A 27303-nucleotide genomic window follows, 5' to 3' on the forward strand; every position below is an offset into this window, starting at 1 on the left:
AAAGCAATAAATTGGCTCTCCATACCATTCCAGACATTTAAGTGTTGAAAGATTTTTAATAGCCTGTTTTTATCTTTTTTTCATGGAAAAACGGTTGGGAAAATTTAAAAATGGTTGGGAGAATTTACTGTTAATCATGACTAGAGGGTGTTGCACAGTGACGCCTTCAAAGAAAACCATAGATATCTTCAATGGTTTGAGAGTTTAGTCAGGATTTTTTGCATGTCAGAGGGTATAGAAGGAATAATAAGTAACATCAACCTTCAGCAATGTTACCGAATCATGGGGTAGAGAGGAAGAGAGAGAGGGGGGAAAAACATGAAACTTAAATGTACACATACAGATAAAATTTCCGATTTCTCTCTCTCTCTCTCTCTCTCTTTCTCTTTCTTTTCCTCCCTCGCACCCTCTTTCTTTTCAAATGTGATACTTATGCCATCTTCTCTTCGAGTTCGGTGGTGTCATGTGACCACAGTTTACAGAGTCACATGACTTATCATGTGACCCACGTTGCACAACAGTGGTTGTTTACGTTTGGTAGATCTGACCTCTGCCTGCCCGCGCTCTGCTCATTATGTCACTAGACTTCGTTGCCTGTATAGTCATCTTAGCAGTATTTTCCAGCTTACTGTAGAGAAAATGAAGAACCTCGTATTTGTGAGCATATTTAGCGCAATGGTCGCCATCGGGACTGCACATCTGTGCATGCTGAGTCCTCCACAGCGCGGCTCGATGTTGAATATCAACAAACCAGGTTTGGATTATTCTTTATCATAATTTCATAATCATATGGCATAACGTTTATGCCTATGACTTGAGTATGAGTATGGCAATCAGAGTATGACATGTGCTGTTGTATGATGTATGTCATGCCAATGTAACGGTTATGATTATCTCGATACATGTTGTTGTTGTTGTTGTTTATTTTAGGCAAGTCAGACAGTTCATGACCATTTATTGCTGAATACTATATAAAGAATTTGTTTTGAATTCAAATTTATCTATATACACTCACATAATATGTGTGTGTATATAATGTATATTTCTTCTTCTAATTTTCAACAACAACAACAACATAAAAGGGGTGGGGGATTGAGCTGGATAATGATATCATGTTAGATTACAATTAAAATTTGTTCCAAAAAAAAAATGAAAACCTATCTAACCTATTTAACTTGGTGGAGTTGTTATTTTATAGTGATTAGTGTAAAATGTGAAGTGATGGGTACTTCGAGTTAATTTCTTGAAAACAGAATTGAAGAAGACATAAAGATGACTTTTAAAATTTGGTTTCCATTCCATTCCATGATTCTTTTAGAAAATTGTTAAAGTAATAAATTGGATTTAGGGTAGTAATGAAAATGAAATAAATGAATTATTGCTGTTCAGAATATGAAAATACATGAAAGATGAAATAATCTGTATTTCTTTTTTTTTTCATGTGAAGCATCTCCGGACTGTGCATTGCTGCCAGAGCCATGTGGAGGTCGTAATGCTAGCTTGGGAACTACTCTTGCTATCAAGTAAGTCTGGGATTAATCAAGAACAAAGTGATTCAGTCAAAAACTGAAACAATACATCAGAATGAATCTAGTAGACTTATGACACAGCTTTAACACCACTGGAGGTTGCGCTCACTCATACTCATAGGAAAAATTTATTGATGGCCGGAGCGCCAAAGTTGTTCCCTCCCATTAGAGATTGTATGTGGGAGGGAACTACCGGTACTTGAATCTGTTGAAGCTCCATGTTTGTCACAACTTTCTCTCTCAATATGCTATGAGTATGAGTAGATTGGTGTATGGAAGGTGAAACCTAGGACTTCACATTAACAGGGGCGGTATACATATGGGCATGATAGGGCCCCACTATTCCAAATCAATTAGATTCAATGTTGAATCCAGACCCCTAATATTTAGATATTAATAGCAGGAGGCGCATGCATTTAGAACCTACCAATTTTTAGTCTGGACCCCTACCCCCGAGAAAAAGGCCCCTATTGAGAATGAAAAATAGCAAAAGCAAAAAGTGATGTGAGTTACTTTATCATTCTGTCACTGTGGGCCTGAAAGGGCTGATTAAAGCTGTCCCTTTTAAAATCTCTTTGTCTGTGTCTATTATCAATTTATTTTTTCCAGCTTAAACATTATGTAAATGCCAACATGTAGGCCAACTGTCAACTTAAGAATAATTGATAATGATGGTGCAATTCTTTCATTCTAACCATATGTCTGTATTCCTTTTATGAACGTGTAGGGAGGGAAGCAGGTTTGTTGTAGCCTTCCAGAAAAACTTGGATCATTTTTACCCAAGTAACCCTGTAAGTATCCAAATTAGAATATGATTTACCTTTAATTTTTATCCTACACAAATATAAAGTTTTGTGATGTTACTGGTATTCTGAAATTGATTCTTGCTCATGTCAATTTACAAAAACCCTACATTGTAAGAAACTTTATATTGAGTAAACATAGCTTTGATTGTTATGTTTTAATTGAGAACAACTTACACCATAAACTTTTAAGCCAATGGCATTTAATTCACCTGATGCTGTTAAAACATACTTGTTTATGTTTGTTAACAAACTTTTGAAGTTATATTGGTCTACTGACCTTTGTTTTAGTAACAATGTAAATAAGCTGGTGAAAAACAGGTCATTCTAAAAGACCTTTATCTGATTAATTGATGTATTATCAGGTAGTTAACTTCAATAACACAATTCTGTCCAAAACATTGTGAGTTCTGCATGAAGAGATAAATGGGAATGATATATATCTCTATAATGCAACCAACTCTCAAAACTTTGAAATAGCAATATACTTGTAGATTTTTTCTAAAACGATTACAAAATTACATACCATATTCTTCTAATTAAGAACATTGTTAACTCCATATTTAACTCCATATCCGCTGAAAATACTTTATATCAATGGAAAGCTGAATGAACGTAGAATAGAAATAAATGTATAAAGAAATTAAAAAAATTGCCCTGTCATTATTCCACAAAAGCAAATTAAAATCTCATTTTCTGCACCCCTCCAAATTGAATCTTCCATTAGTCGACCAAAGAGCTCAACTGATGCACTTAAATAGCATTTTTGTTGATATTTATTGTTTAATTTTTAACCAACAGGGAAGCTTCAAGATTTCTTTGAGCTTTGATGAAGAGAAGACTTTCCAGCTCTTGCAGTTTCTTCCCGACACCTCTGACCCATCCCTCACTCTCTACTATATGAATGTCACTATGCCTGCTATGTGAGTATATATATGGATGCCAAATTCAGTGCCACTCATTGATTATAACTTTTGTTTTCAAGCCACTTTTTATATGTATCTATTAAAGCCCCACTGTACTACTTGTAGCTACTTGCTCTATCTATATAGAAAACAATGCCTAATTGGTGACCATTGGTCCCCCATGATCCTCTTTTTCTTATGTTAATTGAGAGCTGAGTTGATGAGATAGCCACCTGTCAGTGACCACCCTGGGTGGTCTAATCTCTCCTAGCCTAACTTGTACAGATGGCCTTTAAGGAAAATGCTTTAAGAAATATTCCTGGATGTAGACCTGGGCAACGTCTTAATTATAAACAGTTGCGATTAGTTGCAACATCTTTGCGATTGATATCAATAGCTACTATGTATATTCATAAGAGATAGGAGACTGTAACCTTGCAATTGATTCAGATTGCAACTCTTTATATGATGTGCCCAGCACTGTCAACTCTTTCCTTATATAGGATTTTGTGTATGTTATTCTTCATCCAAAAAAAGGAGAGAAAGGATGACAGAACAGCATACTTTGTGCATCTTTGGAATCTTGGCCTACACTGCATAGTGCACCGTATCACAGAATTGATTACATTTGCTAGTTTTAAATATGCATGCGGAACATGTTTTTAAAGCATTTATTGTATTATATTTGATCTTACCTTTCAGGCCACTAAAGAAACCAGGGACATTGAGAGTAAGTAAAACAGGTTTGGTTTACCAAAATAGTGATTGTATATAAAACAGCATGTTGCCAGTAAAAGCCCCCCTGCACTACTTATAGCTACTTGGGCCCTCTATAAAGCAAACATTGCCTAAGCGGTGACTGTTGGTCCCCCATGGTCCCCTTTCTCTTATGTTAATTGATAGCTGATTTGATGAGATAACCACCCATCAGTGACCTTGCAGGGAGGTCTAATCCCTCCTGGCCAAACTTATGCAGATAGGCTTTTAGACACTTAAATGATTTGTTACAATAAAATCACTCTAATTCAAGAATGGTACAACATGCTGCATTGGAAATAGACTCAAAACTTTCTGCTCATGTATAATGTGTAATTCCTGGTATTCTTGATCAAAAGATAATGCAAAAACATTAGTTACAGGAGACTCTGTACATCTATGGGTTAAAGGATGTCCAAATCTTTATTTCCTTTCATCTTGTTTCTTTGCATTCCAGATTGCTTATGTAACCCAGAACCCAGAAGCTCCAGCCGTATTCTACCAGTGTAGTGATATCATGCTCTACTAATGGACGAGGGTCTCATACACAATCAAATTGGCAACTCGTTTCGTTGAACACCCCTTTGTTGCATATATGTGTGTCCACATATTTACATTTCATAACCTGTATCGTCAACTTGTATTTCTAAAATATGTTATCTCCATATGTCTGAATGTTCCTACTGAGATGTATACCTCAATAATCTATGTTCTAAGAACCCTAAGCAGGGGTCAGATCTAGGGGGGGGGGGGGGTCATATGGGTCTGAGCCCCTTTCCCCCCTCCCCCATTCGTTCCACCAATTGTATATCTTACATTTGAGTGTATTCTATAACCCTACATACATGTATGTTCCTACAAGTGTATTATCCAGTAATCATATATACGGTAGATCAACACCAGTATGATGTACATGTATATTGTGTTGTGTTGTATGTTACGTATCTTAATGCTTAAATGTTTCAACACATAATTAATGTTTCAATTGTTTCAGGATAGAATGGTAGCAATATGATATTAAGTTGGCAATCAAGCACGTGCGTCTTTCAATCAGGAAAAGATAAGATAATTATATAAGTATTAGATAAGTATATTTTTAACAAAATACATGTCTTGAGAACTTCTTACAGGGTTATAGAAGTGACTATCATTCTTATCATCATTTGTATCCTACTCGCGCACAAACTTCAAATGCAGGGATTTTATATGAGAAAAAGTTTTAGAAAAGTGATATATAATAATTTTTTTATATTACATAATATGTTATTGTTCTGTCTTCCAAGCACAAAGTTATGCCTACAATTTTTAGTACTGCGTCTGCAATAGTCCAAGCATGGTACTTTTCTACACATAGTCAATGTGATGGGTTTTTATATGTAAATTTTAATAGGCAATTGCAGTAGGCCTATATTAAGAGTATAAATAAAAACTTTGTAAATGTGCCATGATAGCAATAGATGATTGAAATAAGCAGTAGAATATTAAATTCAACTTGGATTGTTTTTCTTAAAAGTAGGATATTTCACTGACATCGCTACCACTGTTGTAATGTATTTTCAATTGCGCCATCTTTCTGTGAAGGAGTACATAGACAGAGATGCCAACTGTTCCGTTTTTGCCGTATTTGTTCCATTTTTTTCGCTATGAATACGGCAGTACGTTTTTTTGTATGTTTTGTTACGTTTTTTAAATTATTTTTTTTTTTTTTTTTTAAATTTATTTATTTATTTTAAATTTTTTTTTTTTTTTTTTTTTTTTAGTGACGTTTTTCTTAATTTCTGATCATGGGATTTGTGTCGTAAGTGTATTATGCACCTACATCTTCAAACGATGCACGCAGGATGGTGATACGGGCCCCAGACTGCGCACATTGCGAACAACCCACGTGTAATGTATGCACGTCGCGCTCCGATCGGGGTACGTATACGTGGTACTGCTGGGTTTTTTAAGCTGCTCGATTGGGCGATATGTTAAGTTGAGAGATTTTTTCAAAAATACTGTTTTTTGTCCAAAAATACTGTTTCTTGCTCATATGAATACTTTTTTTTGTTGAAGAAGGTTGGCATCTCTGCATAGAGCGATTTCTGGTCCCTGTACCCGAGCAGCATCAACCATGCGTGTGTCGTCTGTTGATGATGCATTGTGGGACATGGTTTTTGACACATTGTGACATTGTGAGCAGCAGATGGCAGTAATTCTGAAGTAGTGTCGGTAGAATAACCCCGTTTTTTTTTAGAAGAAACGATACATGAGGTGATTTCATACAATAATCACTGTGACTATATATCTCTATCCTACAAAATATGGATTTGAAAATATTGAAGTAATTCATGAAGAAATTATAGAGCAAAATTATTTGAATGTTTTTATCAGAGTTTTAAATTCTATTTCTATTTTGAGTAAATTTTTGATTTGAGGACTACACACCCTCAAGAAAGATCTTGACATGCACATATATTATTATACACAACAGCCTCCAGATGTTATGGTAAGGTTGTAAAATAAAGTGCCAAAATTGTTCCAGTGAGTTTTTAAATTGTCCATGAAAATCTTGGAAGTGTCTTTAGAAAGATTAGTTGTACATAATTGCATGGTGTCACATAATTTCAATACACTCTCGCCAATGTAATTATGTCAATATTCCTAGCAATTAATGGTCTTGTGATGGATGTTCCTTTTGTTTCAAATATTTATAGTGCAGTTAAAAGTGGAAAAAATAGTATTTTCTTTTTATTTGAAATTATGTTATTTAGAAAAGACTTCTTATTGACTAGTTTTTATATCAAACTGAAATATTATTGATGGAGTTGTTAAAACAGCAGTAAATTGAAATATTTTAGAAACCTTTAGACATTGACATGTTAATGCATAAAAACATCTTCAAACACGTATCTCCCCAAAAGGTCAAAGGTCAGGTGTGATAGCAATTTATTTTCAATCAGCAATGCACTCATTAATTTGAGACTGCTTAAACAATGACTCTTTTTAATTTATACACTTTGTGATCATGTTGATTGTAACTGGAAGACATGTTTGATTAAATTCAAATGTATGTTTGGATAACTTTTAACTAATTTTTTCAGTACAATTTGTATTTTATGAAAAATGTATGTGTGAAGATGTATAAATAAACTTGATACATGTAAATGCAATGCATCAAATTTAAATGGAAATGTATTGATCTTAGATCGTGCGAGATAAAAATGTCTGAGCCTTCCATTTGTAGTAAATAAAGTGATAGGGCCAGTTAATGAAGATATCACTTCTTTAACACTGGCGTTATTTTTCAAAGATGAATCAACGTTTGTAAAAAAAAGTGTAAATGGATGCAACTCAAAATCTTAACATGTATATGAATAAAGCACTGACATCATTGCAATAAAATCAACTTTTAGTGATACAAAAAGTTATGTTAACATTGTTACTTTGTTCATGATCATACTTCTTTTTATTTATTTTGTATTTATTTTTTATTTTAGAGAATCATAATCTGTATTTTTGATAGTGGTCTCAGATGAGCACTGTCCTTATAACCACTTATGTATGGAACACCAAATGTCAAACTCGCCCATTATACAAATCACTGTCACTCTGTCACATAATGGATATCATACCATGATTTGTATGTTGTGTTTATAGTAACAGAATGGCAGTAGTATGTGGTAAAGAGTTTGATGCTTGGTGCTCCATGAATCTAGTCAAGCAACTCACTCCACAATAAGTTGAATGCAAATTGTCGGCTGCCCGCAAGAAGGTCATAAGACCTATGTATTGTCGATGGCAGTAAAAGTCTTCTTGCGGGCAACCAACGAAAAAATGGAAATTCACATGTCTTTTAAAAGAATTTCATGTCGTTTTTCTTTTGGTCTTTGGCCTATATGTACTGGTCTGGCCAGGAGGGATTAGACCTCCCTGCATGGTCACTGACAGGTGGTTATCTCATCAGATCAGCTCTCAATTAACATAAGAAAAAGGGGATCATGGGGGACCAACAGGCACCGATTACGCATTGTTTGCTAAATAGAGGGTGCAAGTAGCTATAAGTTGTGCAGTGAGGCTTTAAAGTTCATATTTTCTTTCTTTTTATCTTAATTATATGCTCATGCAGAAAATTTCTCAATGACTTTTATCTCATACAAACAAAGAAAGACAGGACAACAAAGTTATTTCCTTGGTATTGTGCATAGTAAGTGCTTTTATTAGCAACACCAATCAATGTATGCATACACAATCTGTGTAATATTCCCTGTAAGTGCATCTATCACCTACTCACAAAATATTCTCTCATCTCTTATCAAAATAAGTGAAAAAGTGGAAAATATATGCAATCTATGCACACATTTGACACAAATATATAGACTTTTGATATAGTTCTTACAATATATATTTTATAATGAACGATACATCATTATAGTTATAAATACATTATAATACATAACTAAGCTTGAAAGAATATTACCATCATTGAGTTGATGCATGATTTGGTAATATTGTTCAAAATCAAACGGAAATGTACAGCTGATAGATGCCTTTATCATGCCGAGATCTTGTCATATTTAAACTTTTGGTCTGGACTGTGGAACTGTTACTGTTTCTCAAAATGGAACACAAAAATATGTTAAATGAGAGACAAACATGACAGAGAGAAATAGAAAGACATTAGAAGAGGCAAACAGAACTTAAGAGACGTTAATAGAGAGAAGGACAAAAAAAACAACAAGAGAATACAGAAAGAAAATAAACTAAGGGGGGGGGGGAGAGAAAGAGAGAGAGAGAGAGGGGGGGGGAGTAATGATAAATGTACATATTCATATTTTCAATTCAGTTCAATTAAATTTGTGAGCTACATTTACGTATACACTTTGACACTTCGACTAAATCATAATGCAGTTTGGACCTTTAAATATAATATTCCTATTGTTCACCCTATTGCGAGTCGTTTTAACCATATCCCCATTATCCCACAAGGCAACAACCATCCCTAATTTGGTCAAGATGAGCAAAAAGAAGGTAAAATTGTTATTATTATGATTTATTTGTGCTAGTACAGCTGTGCTTAAAGAGCTTTTGAAAGAGCATCATATAGAAATAAGACGTTTGCGGCCACCCGTTTTCAATGAAAGATAGTTCCAATCTAATACAAATGTATGTTGATGAATCAATCTCGTGCAAATTATATCACAATAGATTGGCAAATAATGGAACATAGTTTGGTAGCAAGATAAAACTGGAGAGATGTATATAGTATAGACAAAAGTATAAAGACTTGAATATAGGAGAAAAAAATGAGATAGCAACAGTTTGGTATCATCTTAGGATAAATTGTAACTTTCTTCTGAACATTTTTAACATCCATGGTCACTTTTTTAGCTACATGTTTCTAATATTGGTGCATAAATTACATGACTGCCTAGCACCTCATTTTCCTATTGAGCCAATTGGGTCATTCATTGAATATCTTTTAAACTGGTAAACGTTTATCTCAACTGGGTAGAATGTGTTCATTACATACCAAATGGGTATCTAAATGTATAAACAAATAATGGTTTACAACAAATATATCACACATTTTGATCATTTATTAACATACATTGACAACAAAAGACTACGATAAGGAGTCTGCATTGCTTCAATGGTATCACTCTACAAGTACAAAAACAAAATGAATGGCAATGTCTATCAAAGCACTCTGTATTCATTCTGACAATCAAACTTGCATTTTCTCCCTGACATATCACTTTAAAGTGAATATAAACTACACGCTATCACATTCATTCATCATTATTACTTCTCAATGAGTTGTTCAATCTTGGGCAGTTGGAATTTGTTCTGAGTGACATATACAATGTCATGTACATATATATACAATGTAATCTACAAGGCCTGTTCACACACCAGCCTATTCAACTTGCACACATTTCACATAGTTAACATATCAAACATATCTACACACACATGTACAACATTTATCTGTACAATGCATCCATTTTGCAAGTCAGCTCCACAGTTCAACTTCATAATAGGTATGTACACTATTCTACACCATTCAACGTCTCCTTTTAACATCATCCATATAAACTCTATAGTACTGAGTGCAAAACAGGATGATGTTCTACCACAACATTTACATTTTTTTTGTAACAGGGTTGTTTAGCCTTCTTTGCACATGGTAAAAAACACTTACATATTGCTGAAAGCTGTACACAATTTTAGTGTTGAAACAATTTTTCTTTCTTTTTCTCATTCTATTGAGAAATGTTAATTCACAAGTTCTGCATAATCTGTTTACTAAAAATAGCAAAAAAGAGCACCTTTTTGTTTTCACTACACTGAAACACCAACGTAGGAGTGATACAGACATTATTATCATTTAAAGTGCATCTTATATCCCTCTACTTTGAGAAACCTCTAATGTCATTTGTTTGCATAGCTATTTGATTCTAGTATCTAAATAAGAGCAATGTCATTATCAATCTAATTCGTTAGCACCTGATTCTAAAATCAACTCTGGTTTTTTGGTACAGTTTAATCCATTTATTAAAGCAGCCACTCATCACAAACATATTGAACATATATAGTCATGGAATTTCAATTAGAAGAACATTATACCTGCTGACCTTTTCCAATCCTGACAATTTTTTGTCTTCTCAAAAAGCCCCCTCTATTTTCTTTCTTGAAAGTATAAAAGGGTTACATAAGATAACAAGTGAAAAATAAACTGAGCTGATAACTATGATATGTAAATACAAGTATGCCTGCCAAAAACTATATACATGAGAGATTTTAATTCTGAAATCCTGTTTCCCTTATTACCCTTGAAAGAAAAATAAAGTAACAAAGAGGAGAAAATGTTTAAATAAAAAAAAAAAGCAAAGCAAAGCAAAAAATTGTTTGTACCAATCTGGATGGACTATTTTTGCACACCTCAGCATCTAACAATGCCCTTAAGAAAAACCTAACAATTCTTAACCACAATTTACAGCTGGCCTTACTGAAAGAATATGAGAAATTGCACTCCTCCTTTGCATGAGAATCACTCATCAGAAGATGACTAAAAGCCTTACAAAATTGGCATTGCGTATCTTGAGGACAGAAACACATGTAGAAAAAAAATATGTATATAATCACACAAACAAAACTAGGGAGAAAATCATTACAAATCAAAGACTAAAATGAATATTAAGCAGCAAAATTGAAAATAATTAGTTTTAGCACAATAATCATTACACGTTATAGTAGTAGTAGAGTTGCAGAACACTTACAAGCAGCAGGTTTTAAAGGGCAAGAAAATATGATGAGAATTAGAAATAAAATGAAGCAGCTACATTGTAACAATATTGTAAACATTCAGGTAAAGAAAATTCAAAGATCTGCAGATTTTTTTCCTTTACTGTTTTCACACAGCAGGATTCTGAGTGAGTTTAAAGATAAAAATACATACATTATTCAAATTAAAGCTTTAAAAAAAAAGCTGAAAAAATGTTCGCTGCAATGAAGAATGTACATGGCTATGGTCCTATGTGTGCATCTGTTTGGTCTTATACATATTAAATCCAGATTTGGTCTCTATCGATTCATTTGGTCTAAATCAAACATTGTTGTTGAAGAAAGATTAAATGAAACATCAAATACCTCCAACATGATCGTAAACACAAACAAACCTCAAAAAATTCAATCAATATCAAAGTGAATTACATGTGGAAGTACATAGTACTCATATACATGCTAAGGTTATGTTTGCACATTTCCAGCAATACACTGGACTTTTGTGTCTCATCATTGATTGATTGCGAATGGCTTTTTCTGGAGAATTTGAATGAATCACTTTTTAATGGTTTAGAAGCAGCAAAGAATAGCAAAATTAGACTCCATCTGCTACAAAAAAGACAGATTAAAATTGCCTAGACCTGCTCAATCATACTGCTTCATTTTGGCCAAACTAATTTCATTCTTCAACAAAATGCATACAGCATTTACAAAACATGATGGAATCTTGCTACATTGTTCCCTATATATTTGTGAGCAGGAATGTTGCATTAGATGCTTACCGTCTTCTTATTGTTCACACAAGTTTGGATCTAAGTAAGTTCCACTTTAAACCATTGCACTAATTTTGCATATGAACTCAAAATATGTGTACAAAGTCATAGCAAATGAATTTCACCATTCACTATGTTTTGCACACCACTACAAAATTAGCTAGAGCAATGACTAATTAGCACAATCATGACTGAATCTTGCATCCCAAGATAATTCTATGCATACTTTTTCAAAAAGTAAACAGGACTCTTAATGTTTAACTAATGAAGGATCCAGTATACAAACACACTATTTGCACGATATATCCTTGCAATATTGCCTTTAAGCACATGTCCGGTCATCTTTCCTAGGATTGAAATTGTCAATTAAGGTTTTTCAAAATTCAGCCGAAGTTGACAACTAATTTCACCATCATGACGGGTACTGCTGTCAACAGAGACAGCTTACAAGGTTAAGTGTTTCATTGCAATGTTGCTTCAAGCTTGTGACCAGTCCTTTGTGATGGGAAAGAAAAGATTGAATTTCGTCGGCTGAAGCTAACAACTAATTTCACCATCCTGCAAAATCTTGCACATGTAGACATATTGCAAGGGAAAGTGCTTGCTCGCTATGTTGCCTCAAGCATGTGAACAGTCATTTGTCCTTCTTCATAAGTAAGAAGAATTGATTCTTGCCAATCGAGACACATTTCAGCAAGATTCAGCTGGCTCTATAAAATGATTTTCATCATCACAGAGGATTCTGCACACATTGACACTAATTGCTTTGTTATTCCTTGCAACACTCGCGGCTCCACCACATCACCATTCCTCTCTCATAGAGGGGGAATGATTGCTTTTGCCCATGGAGACACTGAACGCATAATATCTCCACAATATTAGGCTAAATCACTTGATGACTTCTCTTTCACAGAGTTTGTTTATCAAGATTTGGCGAGTCTGATTGGACTTCTGCGTAGCGTGCATGGCCTCATGTTGGTCTACATCTAATGATCCATTCAGCTGTCGGGTTGACCCTAACGAGCGCCATCATGTTAGTCTCAGGATCTAGACATCTCTCTCCTGTAAACAAAGGAGAGGATAATAATAGTATTAATATTCCACTTTTAAATAGCGCTTCATACATCTACAATATCTTTAAGTACTTTACAGATTTACTATTACCCCGACATTGGATTCACTACTTGCCCGCCCGCACACACTGTGTACACAATCTCCACTCCCTGACGGTCACATCCTACCGGGTACCCATTTAACAGCTGGGTGGAGAGTGGCAAGTGCAGGTTAATATCTTGCCAAAGGACATTAGTGGATAATATTCTCAGAGTCAGAGTTGTTCAGCATACAATCATTCAAAGGTACACTGTAGTTCAGTTGAACTTCATACTGTTAAAGCAAAAATTTGTGCAGACTGTTGCTGACAGCCAACTACAAGAAACTTTTAAAAGGATTGCCAATGTTGTCAACCTTTTATTTCATACACGTAATTTCATAATTTCATGAAAATAATGTAGCTACATGATGATGTTTGTGCATATCCATTTTAAGTGTGATGTGTCCAATTGCTCCATTTATTTCATCAAAGAAACTGGTTTGGGGATGAGATTATGATTACACGTAGTTTTAGATTAGGCTTGGGGATGGGGATAGTGATAGGATTACATTGAGGGGTCAGTGACACAAAGACGTAACTCCATTTTGGCCATTTTGAGAAAATTGGTTTATGTGTCGTCACTGAGCACTTGGGCCTTAATGAGTTACATGTGAGTCTATGTTTCACTAGCCATTGACTTCATGTTGGGTGGAGTTAAGTCTTTGTGTTTCCTGGAAAGCCCACATTTTTCTGAACATTTTGATATCAAATACTCATTTTGGCACAATTTGGAGTAACGTCTTTGTGTCACTGAACCATCGACATGCAGGTACAGTGTTTGGTCTAGGGCTGAAGTTTAAAATTCAGTTTATGTCCATGGAGCTATCGTCACTGTGCATGTGGCGTAGAATCAATGGTTCAACTCACCTATGCATCCCCCAACTTCGTAGAGATAGAACTTTGGTGCTCTGCTGGAGGTGATGTTACTGCACATATCAAAACTAGAATTCCTAAAAGAAATAAAGAAATAAGACAAGGAGCAATGATGATATCAATTTGAAGACTTTGAACATTGCTTGCTGAAAATTATCACATGGAAGTCTGGATACAGTGAAACCTGTATATAAAGACTGAAAAATGGTCCTTATAGGCAAATGGTCTTTGTGTACAGGTTCCTATAATACAGGTTTCAATGTGAAACCATATTCAAGGGAAACAAAAAATGTGATCATTATAGAAAGGTGGTCTTTCTATACAGGTGGTTGCTGAGCAGGTTTGACTGTAAAACTACAGCTTCTCAATCTAATCAAATACTGTTTTTAATAATAGCAAGAGTTTAGTAAAAGAAAAAGAAGTTGTCCACCATAAGACAGAAGGGCAGTAACTCATATGCTTTCAGAGAGAACATCTTTCCTGCTATCAACAGATATGTTACAGAATTAAAAAAAAAAATCTAATAATGAATTTACATCTCAAAAATGGTATCTACAATGATGTGAAGGGAGTATAAAAGAATTGTTTTCTTTAATCAACTAATTTATCAAGTTGCTCATCAATACACAACATAGACCAGTTTACTAACATATTTTCTTATGATTAATTGAGAGCTGATTTGATGAGATAACCACCTGCCAGTGACCACGCAGGGAGGTCTATTCCCTCCTGGCCAAACTAGTGCAGAAGGGCTTTATAGAATATGCATAACCTTTTCCCCCAATGATCTATATGATATACTTCCTGTACTCTACATTTTTGTCCTCTTTTCATATATTTGTATTTGTAAGCGCTATGGTACTTATTGTTTTTAGCGCTCCTAAATATTTGATATCATTATTATTATTATTACAAAATTTGAATTTTTTTATAATAGTGAACCGGTCTATTGTGATAAAACAAGCCTAGCCTAACCCTATCTACTAACCTTTGAATGGACTTCTTGCGGCTCCGCCTCCTGAGGCTGTTCCTCTTGAGGGGCGCAGGTTCAATACTCATGAAAGGTGTGTCCTCTGTGAACTTGGCTACGATGTCTCCTGCTGTCGTTCTCTCACTGAGCTGTATCGTCGTGAGGACCTTCTCGACCGAACCCGGCGTCTGGATTCGGATGATCCCTTCTGCAACCTCCTGTTAAAGAGTAAAAAGGAAACCATGCAAGTTAAGAAACGATTTCCTGAAATGACTCTGCTTACTTACTTTCAATTCGAACGGTTAAACTGGTTCACATTTAGTGACCAACTATTTGTTCAGTGAATAGAGGTAACATTTACCACACATGTATCTCCTGTTACAAATATGTGATGCAAAATCTGTCTATAAATCTATTTGTCTATAATGGTCATTCTAATTCTACAGATGGTGTTATGGATAGGTCTGACTATGGTATTCCTTTAGTGCAGTGCTTCAAAGATAAAAAATTAAATACCGGTATGATAAGTGATAAAATTCCATTTTACAGTAAAAACACTTTTTGTTTTGTACCATCAATACTTGACATTATACAATGTTCACATCATAAGACCTGATTGTGAATTGTAAAGTTTTTTTGTTTTCAATATAAAAACACTGACAAAGATTTAAACATTTTAGAGTGAATTAATTCCAGTGGTAATTGCTTATTTCTCTACTCTTAATCGATTCTGGGATTACTGATGACCACTCATTTCATTATTAGTTCTCCTTCCATTTTTTGTTAAAGATCAAAATGTTATGATTGTTAGCTTCCCTTATGTTACCCCTTGGTACAAGCACATGCTTTTTATAGTCCAATGTTAGTAAAATTAGCCTGAATTATACATATTAGGTTACTTGAATATCAATAAAGGCTAACCAAAAAAACTTGCACATAGGATATCTATATACTTCAGGCAGCATTTTGTGAGATAAAGATATAAATGACAAAACAATTAGTTCTTCAAATCTATTATGATGGTGTCATTTACATGTATATTTTAAAAAATGGAGAATGATACCTTCAACAAATCTTTTATCTATCATGATTGTCTTACATAAAGTAGCTCAGTAATTACTTTAGTGATCTGATACTCTGTAAATCCATAGGGTTGTTATTTCAATTAATATATGAGTTTTATGTTTTGTTTTTTAATTCACAAGCCTACGTTGGTCAGTAGGCTCAGGTGCTTTGTTCTATCTACCAGCTTAAATAATGCCTTATCTGTTGCTGTGTTGCTTAAGGATACCAGACAAAACCTGTACTACCATTGAAAAAGAAGTTCCATCTTTAAAACACAAAGGTTTCTATAATTAGAGTTGATCGGAATCCATTATAAAGTGCTGGCTATGAACTGGACAGATCACTGTATAGGTAAGTTAGTATTTCATACTGTAGGTTATTCTAAGAATAATTCATGCAAATTAGTTGAATCAAAAGATACCTAATTGACATAAACTAGCGATTCATTAGTAAAAAAAACAAAACAAAATAGAAACAAAGGGTACAAATAGGAGTCTAAGTGTGGTGAAATAGGTAGCAAGTATTAAGGCAGAGAAGTTATGATTAAAAGCTACATGAATACATGTACAGTTAACAACTAAATGAAGCAACAAAGGTCCTAATTCAACCAGTTCATCTTTCATTCTTGAGTTACAAAAAACATCCAAATTGACAAGGGGCTTGAATATTTTGGTTGTTAACTGTACATGTATACATACATGATACACTCTATAACAAATTCAGGGATTTTCTTGTATTGATTAATAGTCATTAAGATACATACAGTGTATTAGTTCAAACATTTAAGTCATTCAGTTACATTTCATGTATAAAATGTTAAAGATTGATGAATTCAGATATGCAAATAGGATCACATAGTACAAGAAATATTTAAAAAGGAGGATTAGGAAATGGTGAAGTATATGATGTAGCAATCACAAACTCAATAAATTATAAATAATTGAATCTTAGAAAATTAATATTCTTCAGAAGAAATTGAAACAAGTACAACGTTTATGAAATTAAGTTAAGGAAAGATGAAAAAAAGTTTTAAAAAGTTGAAAAGGAGAAATCCATCAAATTGTATTTAGAAGAAAAAAAAGCTTCGTACATTGCGAAAGATTAATAGCAGTTAAAATAATAACAAAATCAAATTAAAGTTAATCACGCATTCAAAAATCAAATGGAAACAGAAACATGCTGCAACAAAAGCAAATTTTGGGATAAAACATCTAAAGCTGTTCAATGTCATGCCAGCATGCAAAAGCACTGTACACACAGTCATTGCAGCTTTATTAAATAACAGATGCATTCAAATAGCACGATGCAAAAATGTTGCTTTTGTGTATTTTAACCTCAAATATGCCACTTCTCTTGTCTTTGCTTCTCTTGAATAGCGTCATGACCTAGAGGAAAGACACGATGGAAAGATAGTACAAGGTAGATTCTTTGTCTTGAGACGAATGGAAGAGTAAGGAAAGGAGATGGGCACACACTATGTTTCCACCATCAATGAGCAGTAACAAAATCATGTATTCACTGTGACAAAGCTTTTGAAATTGGAGAGGAAAATTCCAAGCAATAAGTTTAAATATGTAGATAATATTCCTTTAAAACTCTAGGGCAACTTCAAGGTATTTGTTTATTCTGTTGTACATTACCAAATATTTCCAGGGTTTCCTACACTTCTTCAAGTAACAATTTCCATGAATAATTTTCATGGCTTATCAAGGCCTGGCATTTGTTTTCCTCCCCCCCCCCCAAAAAAAAAAAAATCGAAAATCCAGGTTTTCCATGACTGAAAATTTTCCTGGATATTTTGTCTGATCTGAAATTTTTAAGGCTATCAACTTGATAAAATCACTTGGTGGAGTAAAATCTTTGGTTTAATACATATGGGATAAAAAATAATAAAATACCATGGACTAGCCCACCCTACAATCCATTAGCTGTATTTTGATGGAAGCTCAGTCAGGTTTAGAATTTAAAACCTACACAACAAGTCCTCGACAATGTTTTTGTGAAGGGAGGGGGAGCGTGAGACGTGTTAAATCAAACCAGTGGAGGAGAAAGAAACAGAAGGGGGCGGGGGTGGGGGCGGGGGATACGTGCTGTTGTGTTACGCTCACTGCGGAAAGAGGTGTTTGCTAGCCTACAGGCACACACACACAGCAGTGGAACACAACATTCAAGATTAAAGGGCTCACACATAATGAACACTGCTGGAAAAAAGTGATAATAAATATATATCAAGAGTAATAAGAAATGAAAGATAGTATTTTACTCATAGTGTGGGTCAAGTTGAGAGATATTTTGAGATGTATCCAAACAAGTACAATATCATCTCATTTATCTGTGATTAATAAATAAGAAAAATAAAATGTAAATAATTCAAAAAGTATTCATGCTTCAGTGAATTACCATTTAAGAAATATTGTAGTAATACCCCTCCACCCCCACCCCTATTTTGAGGTTATATGTTACAATCACAAAAGCTAATAGTTCACAAAATCTATCTATTGAAATACCGTTATGGTTCTAAATTGTTAATTTCTCACAAGTGTATACCAAAAATATGGATGGATGGATGGAAAGACCCATGTATAGATATTGGTGTACATGGATGGATGTATAGACCCATTTATAGACCCATGTGTAGATATTGGGGTATTAAAGTGGACGACTTCTTACCGATTTGGAGTCTCTTGACCTCTTCATGTCGACCTCATACATCTTACGGACCTGCTCTAACATCCGGAAAGGTACCTGTTGTAGGATAGAGAAGGAGTAAGAGAGAGAAAGAGTAAGAGAGGGAGAGACAATAAGAGATGGAGAGAGAGAGAGAGAGAGAGAGAGGGGGTGAGAGAGGGTGAGAGAGGGTGAGAGAGGGAGAGAGAGAGAGAGAGACAGTCAGCCAAAGACAGACATATTGATATTGAATTATTCATGACGAGAACTGGGTTATTAATGAATTGCTTCAACTGCAATTACCTTAAGACTGTGAACTGAACGTGGTCTCTTCTCAAGTTGGCAAATACAGTCAGACCATCTTGCTTGCCAAAAAATAAAGGCTTCAATGAAATGGGTGGTTTTATCATTTACAGCTTGGTTACAATGCATAAAACCTCTTTTTGTATTTCTGCAAGGTAGGGATTATTTGAAAATTGGGCATGGTCACAATTTTCAACCGTAGCATAGAATGCGTACCCTGAGAAGCATTTTTGTTTCATGCATGGATGTAAATTTATAAAAAAACAAGAGACTACATACCACCCACAGGATATTGTGGTATTTGACGAGCATTCGCATGATGTTTGACGTCCCTGCTGCTATGTGAAGCTCGGAGTAATCAGGTGACTTCTTCCTGGAGATGGCTCGTCCTGAGAACAGGTTGGGTGCCATGATCATGGCTACGTTGTTCAGAGACATCTTATTCTGGGATTCACAGCTCACGATCCGACTCAGGTATGAGAGTAAGAGCTGAAAATAGATAATGGGGATGACACAGGTTCAAACCACAAGACAAATTGTGATAAAGTCGTAATTTTGGTCTATCTTTGGATTTAAAACAAGCCAAAGCATGGATAGACTGGTCACAGTGATGACGTTCAGTGACGTTATGTTTTTTGAGATTCTTGACTGATGGTTCAGCTGAAGTATGAGACTAAGGGCTGAAAATATGTTATGAGAGTGAGAGTTAAAATAGGTCATAGGAATTAAATAGGTTTCACCACCAGAAAAAAATGTAAAACATAAAAGTGGTAGAGTACACAGGAACTATCTTTGGATAAGAAATACTTAAACAAATTGAAACAGCAATAATAAAGAAAGGTCATTGCATGTTGTCAGTTGTAGTGTCTAAATTAAGTCTAAATGACTTACAAGAGACTATGCAGACTGCAGTCTATAGCATCCTATAGGCTTTGTACTTGAGCTGCTTATTTGACAAAGGCAAAACTACCATTAAAACAAATCTGTGAACATTTCAATGTTTGCGAACATCTAAAAAATTACCCCTTTTTTGTAAACTTGCGATTGATTTCAGGACTTGTGATTGCTTTGGATCAATCACTACTCTTTATATTAAAGACAGGGTTCTGGCGTGTCATTTGACTTGGCATTCTTTTGTTACATATTGTTCCTTATGACCTTTCCTTGCAAACAGACCGTAACTACTTTTGGGACTCCCATGCCATCTTATATGGCCCAGGTGTGAGAGACTATGGGCTGAATATAGACGGTGGGTGGCAGAGGATAGGTCAACCACCAGACAAGATGATACATGAATGTGTGAGGGGGCAATTTTTTTTAGATACAAAATACTAAAAATAAACTACATGTTAATTAATGCACGAATAGAAAGAGCAAGACCCTGAGAAAGGTGCTTTCCGAGGACTTCTCTTTAATGCCTCAATCACACATTTATGTATTTGGCTTGCATATTGCTGCTTATTTATGGCAAGCTGTTTTAATATTTATTCCTATTTCTTGATATCAAGAATTACCATTGCTTTACATGAGAAAATCATTTCTTGATATAACGGCTTGCCATAAATACGCAGCAATACGCAAGCCAAATACACAAAGGTGTGACTGAGCCATTAGTGTGATTCTAATGGTATCTTTATTCTGGAAAATTTATCCAAAATATCATCCAATATTCATGATCACTTTGCAATGTTTTATCATTCTAAATTTCCCTCACTCTAGTCTGGATATCAAACATTATGACAAGGTAACAAATCACAAATAACATTTATGAGACAAGGGTTATAATTATTTTTCATAATTCACATTGGTGAAAAGTAGTAAATTTCAAGAAGAAAACTAGCTTTGGTCGGTCAAATGATATGTAAAAAGATATATCCAGTAATATCCAGATTTGGGTGGTCAGATTTGCTTTGGGGCTAATGAAAAGACTTGCCCCATAGCTACATTAATCACATGTACAGACATTACACAACTACAAAATGACAGGTCACTGACAATCTCCATGGACAGTGTCTTCTCAAAATAATTTTCCTTGGGTCTAATCTGTCACATCCATCTTTTCCCCTTCCCCCTCCGGCCAGGTAAACCCATGACATCAGATAAAATGGACAGACCTGGCCGGGAAAGACCTAATGCCAGAGCCTCAGGGAGGTAGAGGCAGGTTTAATTGACCAATGACAGAAACTGACCACTGTCCGGTTCCAGTCCAGCTAGCAGAGAACTGGAACAAGGGGAAGTCCTGGTCTACTTTATCTGGGCCGTATCAAGCATCATCTAATAACAGCTATGCCCCGTTCTTCCTCTTTCATCGAGGGGGAAGCGGTTTAATATGAGAAGGACAATTCTTGGTCAGTTTTAGCATGAACCTGTTGAACACTAGGCTTGAGGTAAATTAACTTGACAAAGTTGACATAAAACCCATTGAAAGTGTGTGTAAGGAGAAAAGAAAATTGGACGGTTTGGAATTGAGATTTTCTTTTGTTTTATCATTGTCAATGCATCACGTAAAACATGCGAGGTTTCTCTGAAAAGCTGCACAGCCCATTTAACATAATCTTTTGGCAAGTTATTACAGAAACTTAAGAAAAAAATTAACAAGAAATTATATTCAATTATTAAACTTTTATCGTTCTTTTAAAAGGTTGTTTAAAAAGGTTAAAGATCATACCATAACACATAATTTGATACATGTATCACATTTGTAAAGATTATATATGTTCCAATTAAAACTCATTAGTAAACAAAGGTTTGGGAAAGATATCTCTAGATATGATTGAAATAAACAAGAGAATATACCTATAGGTATTCCTGTATTTCAAGAGACGGTCTTTTGATAGTTCTCTTTTACTTTTTAGTGAATACATGTATATGCACCAAAAGTTTAAAGAAATCTTGCAAAAGACTGATGAAACAGCACAAAACAGAATTGAGTAATGAATGGCTAAGCTAATTATGTTGGAAGGAGACAGTAAGGGAGTATGTGTAAAAAGGACGGGTAATTATCAGGTTTCTTATCTTGCTATTGTCCGATACATGCATGGTACTTCCTCTTTTAAAGATAAGCCTACTGTCTGCATTAATAATTCTGTCTCCTAGCATATTACTTCTACAGTGTACATTACATTACTTCATGCAAGTTAATGTCTTTCATTAGTGAGGCCTAAATAAATTGGTTCCTGGTTTCTTGCCCCTTCCGTCTCCCTTTATTGACCCCCTTCCCCCTCCCCCTCAGAAGAATCGGAGGACAGCTAGACAATGATGTAACAAAAATCATTAACATAATGCAATTTTGTCTTGCTTTGAGTCTTATGTATGTAGTGCATGTACAAATGAAGTTCAATTTAGAAAATGTGTGTGTTAACACATGTTCTGGACCACTTGCATATGATAAACAGAAAACAGAAAATGTCAAATAACATGGAACACCCCCCCCCCCTCCTTCTCTTTTTTCTTGAAATTTCACTTAAGGAAGCACATAGAAATCACTTACACAAGGCCTTATCTAGAATCTTTCAAATCTAGTTCAATGTTTTCATTATTGTTTCGATGTCCGTTACAAGTTTCCAAAGAATAATTATCTTCCACAGTTTGTATGGATTTGTGGTTTTTACTTTGTATCGTAAACAATTTTTTAAATTACTATTCCCAGACACTTAAATCAAAATCAATCACAGATCTATATGTGCATGAAAAACCCTTCAACTTCGAAAAATACTACCGCTACTTAAATGTTTGAAAGCTCTCACATCACAAGTATAGAAAGTAGAAACAAAATAAGTGACCTAATCTAAATGCAGATTTCTTGAATACTATCAATATTTCAATCACCTGACTTACATATTATACTTTCATAACACGTCACGTATCACTCTGATCAAAGCCAAGCCTTTACATGAAGTTGAAATCTAGGCCAAGCATTATCTACCTTCGATCCTACCTACCACCACGGGAAGCCTCTCTGATAATCGCTATGACATCAAGAATAGTTTCACTAGATTATCACAAACTGACCCCCATTATACAGCGAGGCCAAACGTGCAAAGAAATCCCTCTATATATAGTAGCACAAAATAGGTCAATCCCGTCTACATGTCCACACCACTGCGTCTAAATCAACATGCAGATATGTGACAACTGGACTATAATTGTCATCACATGCTTGTACTTAACCTTATCCTCTAATTAAAAAGCATTACAAGGTCCTATGTGATGGTATGAGGAGTTTATAATAGGTACTCTGGGTCACTTATTAAGGTCAAGTGCTCAATTAGAAAAGGAAAAAAGTAATGAGTACATGTTTGATAGCATATGAAGCCATCTTACAATCACAGAAAAGTTTGGTAATTTATGGACTTTGAGTGAAATCAGATATACACCTGTACAGTGTATATCAGACCTGCCCATTTCTTTACTGTGGAGTAGGCAAGAGCATTGTGTCCTAATGTTGCCAACAACTTCTCATGAGGCGTGTCATCATCAGCTCGAGTTTGCCAAATAACCCGTTATTTTAACTATCCCGATCGCAAATTAGCCAGTTATTTGCATCATCATCAGCCCGCAGTTGCAATCAGCAGAATATTTGGTAGAGAAAATATCCTGAGAAATCTTGGTCTTGTTTCCAAATTATCTCATTATTTGGGAAATAGCGGACTATTTTGCGCCCGTCCGAGCTAGTTTGTGATGAGCGTATCGGTCTGGTGAAGACGCAATTTCAAGCTTCAGGATAATATCCTGAGTCTGAAAATAGCGGGTTATTAAGCAAACCGAGCTGATGACGACAGGCCTAAAGATATATCCTTCAGCTCCTTCTTCTAGAGCACCTTGAAATGAATGACTGCTCGTTGCTGAACAACATCTACTGACAAAGTTTTTTTTTTTAAGTCCCAAGTACTCCAATTTTAACGACTCCTCTAATACCTAAGTGGGGTGCAGCTCGGTATTCTAAATAACTGGGGAATTAGTCTTTATATTCCGCCTCTTATTCAAAGTTACATGTACAAGTCCGCAAACACATATTTTTATCTGATAAGAGATAAATGGAATGGCGACACAGGGTAAATTGGTGACAGAGGGAAAATTGGCAACTCTTAGGAAATATATGTCTCATCTTACCATCACCATGGCATGACACTTTCAAAATATTCCATATTAGTGACCATTTTGGCAATCGTTTATTGTCCAATAATTGAAGAAATAGTGAATAAATCTGTAGCCACAATAAACAGGTGTAGTGTATTATCCCTCTTCCTCTCCACTGTGCAGCTTGGGTATTAGTCGCTTTCATGGAAGCATCCTGAAAGCCACATATTTGTCTGAGGGTTCGTGACAAAATCCACTGACATTACAAGGAAATCACGGACTTATTAATTTGTATGCAAACCACAACGTGAGAACTTGGCAAGAGTGAAAGATACAAACACACGCACGTATAAACTGCATCGCACTGTGTGTGCTGTGTGTGTGTGTCACTATTTAAAAATATGAACAGTTCTCTGAAAAGTTGAATTACAAGAGGATGAGGGTTGAATTATGACACCTTGAGCGAAAAAATGAAGGTCAACTATTCTTGCACTTGCTAACAATAGTATCACAGTTTCTTCAAAAATACCATTAAAAAAAACCCTTCTTTCTTGGAAATGTTAAAGCCAAACAACGAATCATCCACATATAAATGACTATATTTATGGAAGGTTATTGAGTGTTGTTAAGTGAAAACCTATGTTACTGTGAGGGTGACTGTGAGAGTGATTAGAGTATACAAATAAAGCTATCTCAAAGTGTTCAAGGCACATTTCTGACGTCTGATTCTGCTAGGGTATGAAGACGCGTTTAAAACATCAAGGGCTTCGAGGACATTTCAACAAGATTTGCTTATCTATCATGGAAAGTGAGGTCTTTAATAGCGAAGGTCTAAAGTTGTTTTTATCTTGAATTCTTCAAGATCCCCAGAAAAGTTTGACTAGAGTGACCTTAATATCTAGAAAAGGTGAAAAACAATCTTTGGTCCAATTCTGGAAGGACATGACATTTCAAAACATCAAGGCTTTTATTTATTCTAGATCCTCAATAAAATCATGAGGATCTCTAAAAGTTCACCGAAGATGTCAACACTATCAACACCATGTGAGGACATGGCATACATGTGACCCTCATAGGATACATTCTAAAATATCCGATGATCAACAAGGGTGTCATCATTGTCAAGATAAGTTGAGGAGCAAGATGAAGTCTCCTTCTTTTACTACATGAGGCATTTTCAAACAAGTATGCAAATAGTCAGTATGAAAGGAAGCCTTTACTGTCACGACAGGTGAGAGCTGAGGTAAGGCCTAGTTTGGTTTGAGGATAAGACATTTCAAAACATCTAGAAAGAGGTAAGAGCCTCACGAAGGTCCTCACAAGAGTTCACTGAGGAAGTCCTCAATGTCAGTGAGACCTTGCTTGTGGTTTACACCGTTAGTCTCACATCTAGGCATATCAAATGTCACATCATCATGTCCTAGCTGATACCGATCTGGGCCAGGCAGGGATGACGCTCATCTGAGAGTCCTGTACGGGTACATGTAGTACACGGAGGAGAAGCTCCTGAACAGAAAGAACGTCAAGTACCGAGCGAAAGTGAACCTTGCGCTGAATCCTAACGTGGGAAGCGGAAGAAATGAAAAGCTTCCCCTCATCTTGATACGATCTGACTCACTCTCCTCTTCTCTGAGTCAAGTCTAAACAGGATGCTCTCCTCTTTCTCGCTCTCTATCGTTCCCCTTCTCTCCGGTTTCTGTCCTCTAGCAATAGTCTTCACCAGACTCCAACTTCCCAAGGGAGTGGGCGGGGCTGGCCAACTGGGGTGAATGTCCCCCTACCGTTCACAGAAGCTACTGTCCTTTAATTCATAACTAACTAAAGGTCTCTACAATGAGAGGAGGGGGGGGGGGGAGCTTAAAAGTATGCCATTTTGGACACCTCGTCCGCATCTCTATACTCAATCGTCCAAAAGGAGTGGGCAGGGCAGGCCAACGGGGGTGAATGTCTCACTACCATACCCTTCTCAGAAGCTACTGTTTTTTAAGTGGGAAATAACCAAAGGTCTTTACAGAGAGAGAGAGAGAGAGAAAGAGAGAGAGAGAGAGAGAGAGAGAGAGAGAGAGAGAGATTGGGGGGGGGGTAGGGGAGGTTTGAATGTCTGCCATTTTGATCGCTTCTCTGCCATCTCGTCCCAAAGGAGTGGGCGTGGCTGACTAACTGGGGTCAGTGTCTCCTTACCCTTCACAAGTGCTACTGTCCTACTTTGTTATGATCTGTATTCAACCTGGGAAAGGAGGGGGCAGATATTTCAAATTCTGTCAAATTGCTCTCATCTTCACGCATATACTCTTTCAGCACTCTATAATCTTTTGTGGGTGGGCAGGAGGAGCTGAGCTGATTAACCAGGTTCAACATTTCTTTACCTGTCACAAGAGGTACTGTCCTCTGTAAGATCATAGAGCTAGCAGCAGTAAAGATCTATACACAAATGTTTAATATTCACATTTTGTGTGTATCCATAGATCTAAACAATTATGTTCTATGTAATATATATATTTGAGATATTTGTAGTTTTTTAAAACTTTTTACAGAGTACCGGTAGCATTGTCAGCTACAAACCGCTTTTCATATTGGTCCTGTTGGTCTGGACACTAATACGATTAAAGACTGAAACTATAGACAAATTAATTGCTAAGTCCTCACACATTCTGCAGGAAATCAATTCATTCCAAGAAGAATGTCTCACACAGGAAACACATGATTACATCATTTACCATAACCACATGCAGAACACAGTATCCGAGGCTTATTTTTTGCAATTGTGCTATTCCCTAAGCAGGTGATACTGTCAGATATCAGCAATCGAGTTAACATTTGAAGGACCTACATGACAGGCAAAGCAAGCAGGGAAGCTATATGATGTAATTTTCTTGTAAACATCCTATCCAAGGGACTCTGCAGTCAGCAAATAATGATTGAACATGCTTAACGTAACGGCAGTGGTTCCCGGGCCATTTCTTTCTCCAGTAACTCCATTGCACCTTCTAGTTATCATGCAAATGACAACAAATGCATTTTTGTTTTCCTCTTGCGAAAGGCAGTCAGATAAGAGTCAGTGAACTCTTTATTCCTTATGGATATAAGATTCATACAGACTGTATGTGTGACAAAAGTCAACCATGGCAGACCAGTTTGTGTTCCACATATAGTCAACGAAA

The 27303-nt window shown here is 35.7% G+C and overlaps 2 protein-coding genes across 5 annotated transcripts in view; one reads left to right on the forward strand and one right to left on the reverse strand.

Annotated features, from left to right (window-relative positions):
* Window positions 1–512: 512 nt before the first annotated feature.
* LOC575072 lies at window positions 513–4995 on the forward strand. The gene is made up of 6 exons (XM_030974772.1): window positions 513–754; window positions 1448–1523; window positions 2257–2320; window positions 3134–3255; window positions 3940–3967; window positions 4451–4995. The coding sequence occupies exons 1-6, from the start codon at window positions 640–642 to the stop codon at window positions 4520–4522; spliced, it is 477 nt and encodes a 158-aa protein (XP_030830632.1). The 5' UTR covers window positions 513–639; the 3' UTR covers window positions 4523–4995.
* A 7188-nt stretch (window positions 4996–12183) lies between these two features.
* Window positions 12184–27303, reverse strand: part of LOC575143 (rho GTPase-activating protein 18) — a 112136-nt gene continuing 97016 nt past the window's right edge. For 3 of the 4 annotated variants that reach the window (XM_030974413.1, XM_030974414.1, XM_030974416.1), the window contains 6 exons: window positions 19343–19552; window positions 18764–18838; window positions 17428–17478; window positions 15047–15246; window positions 14053–14135; window positions 12184–13094 (listed from right to left, as the gene is read on the reverse strand). In XM_030974413.1, the coding sequence (XP_030830273.1) occupies window positions 13003–13094; window positions 14053–14135; window positions 15047–15246; window positions 17428–17478; window positions 18764–18838; window positions 19343–19552 (711 nt within the window). In that variant the 3' untranslated portion in view covers window positions 12184–13002. The remainder of the gene's footprint in view (window positions 13095–14052; window positions 14136–15046; window positions 15247–17427; window positions 17479–18763; window positions 18839–19342; window positions 19553–27303) is intronic. The other variant, XM_030974415.1, reaches the window with a different exon arrangement.

This window comes from Strongylocentrotus purpuratus, unplaced genomic scaffold (genome assembly GCF_000002235.5).
Source record: "Strongylocentrotus purpuratus isolate Spur 01 unplaced genomic scaffold, Spur_5.0 spur5_scaffold_7, whole genome shotgun sequence".
In the NCBI taxonomy this organism is placed as follows: Eukaryota; Metazoa; Echinodermata; class Echinoidea; order Camarodonta; family Strongylocentrotidae; genus Strongylocentrotus; species Strongylocentrotus purpuratus.

What these genes read in the sequence shown, in the direction of transcription:
- LOC575072 (XM_030974772.1), top strand. Translation starts at nt 640, where the DNA reads ATGAAGAACCTCGTATTTGTGAGCATATTTAGCGCAATGGTCGCCATC. An exon ending in GTTGAATATCAACAAACCAG is followed by an intron (nt 755 to 1,447) that starts GTTTGGATTATT and finishes TTTCATGTGAAG; the next exon opens with CATCTCCGGACTGTGCATTG. An exon ending in ATTTTTACCCAAGTAACCCT is followed by an intron (nt 2,321 to 3,133) that starts GTAAGTATCCAA and finishes TTTAACCAACAG; the next exon opens with GGAAGCTTCAAGATTTCTTT.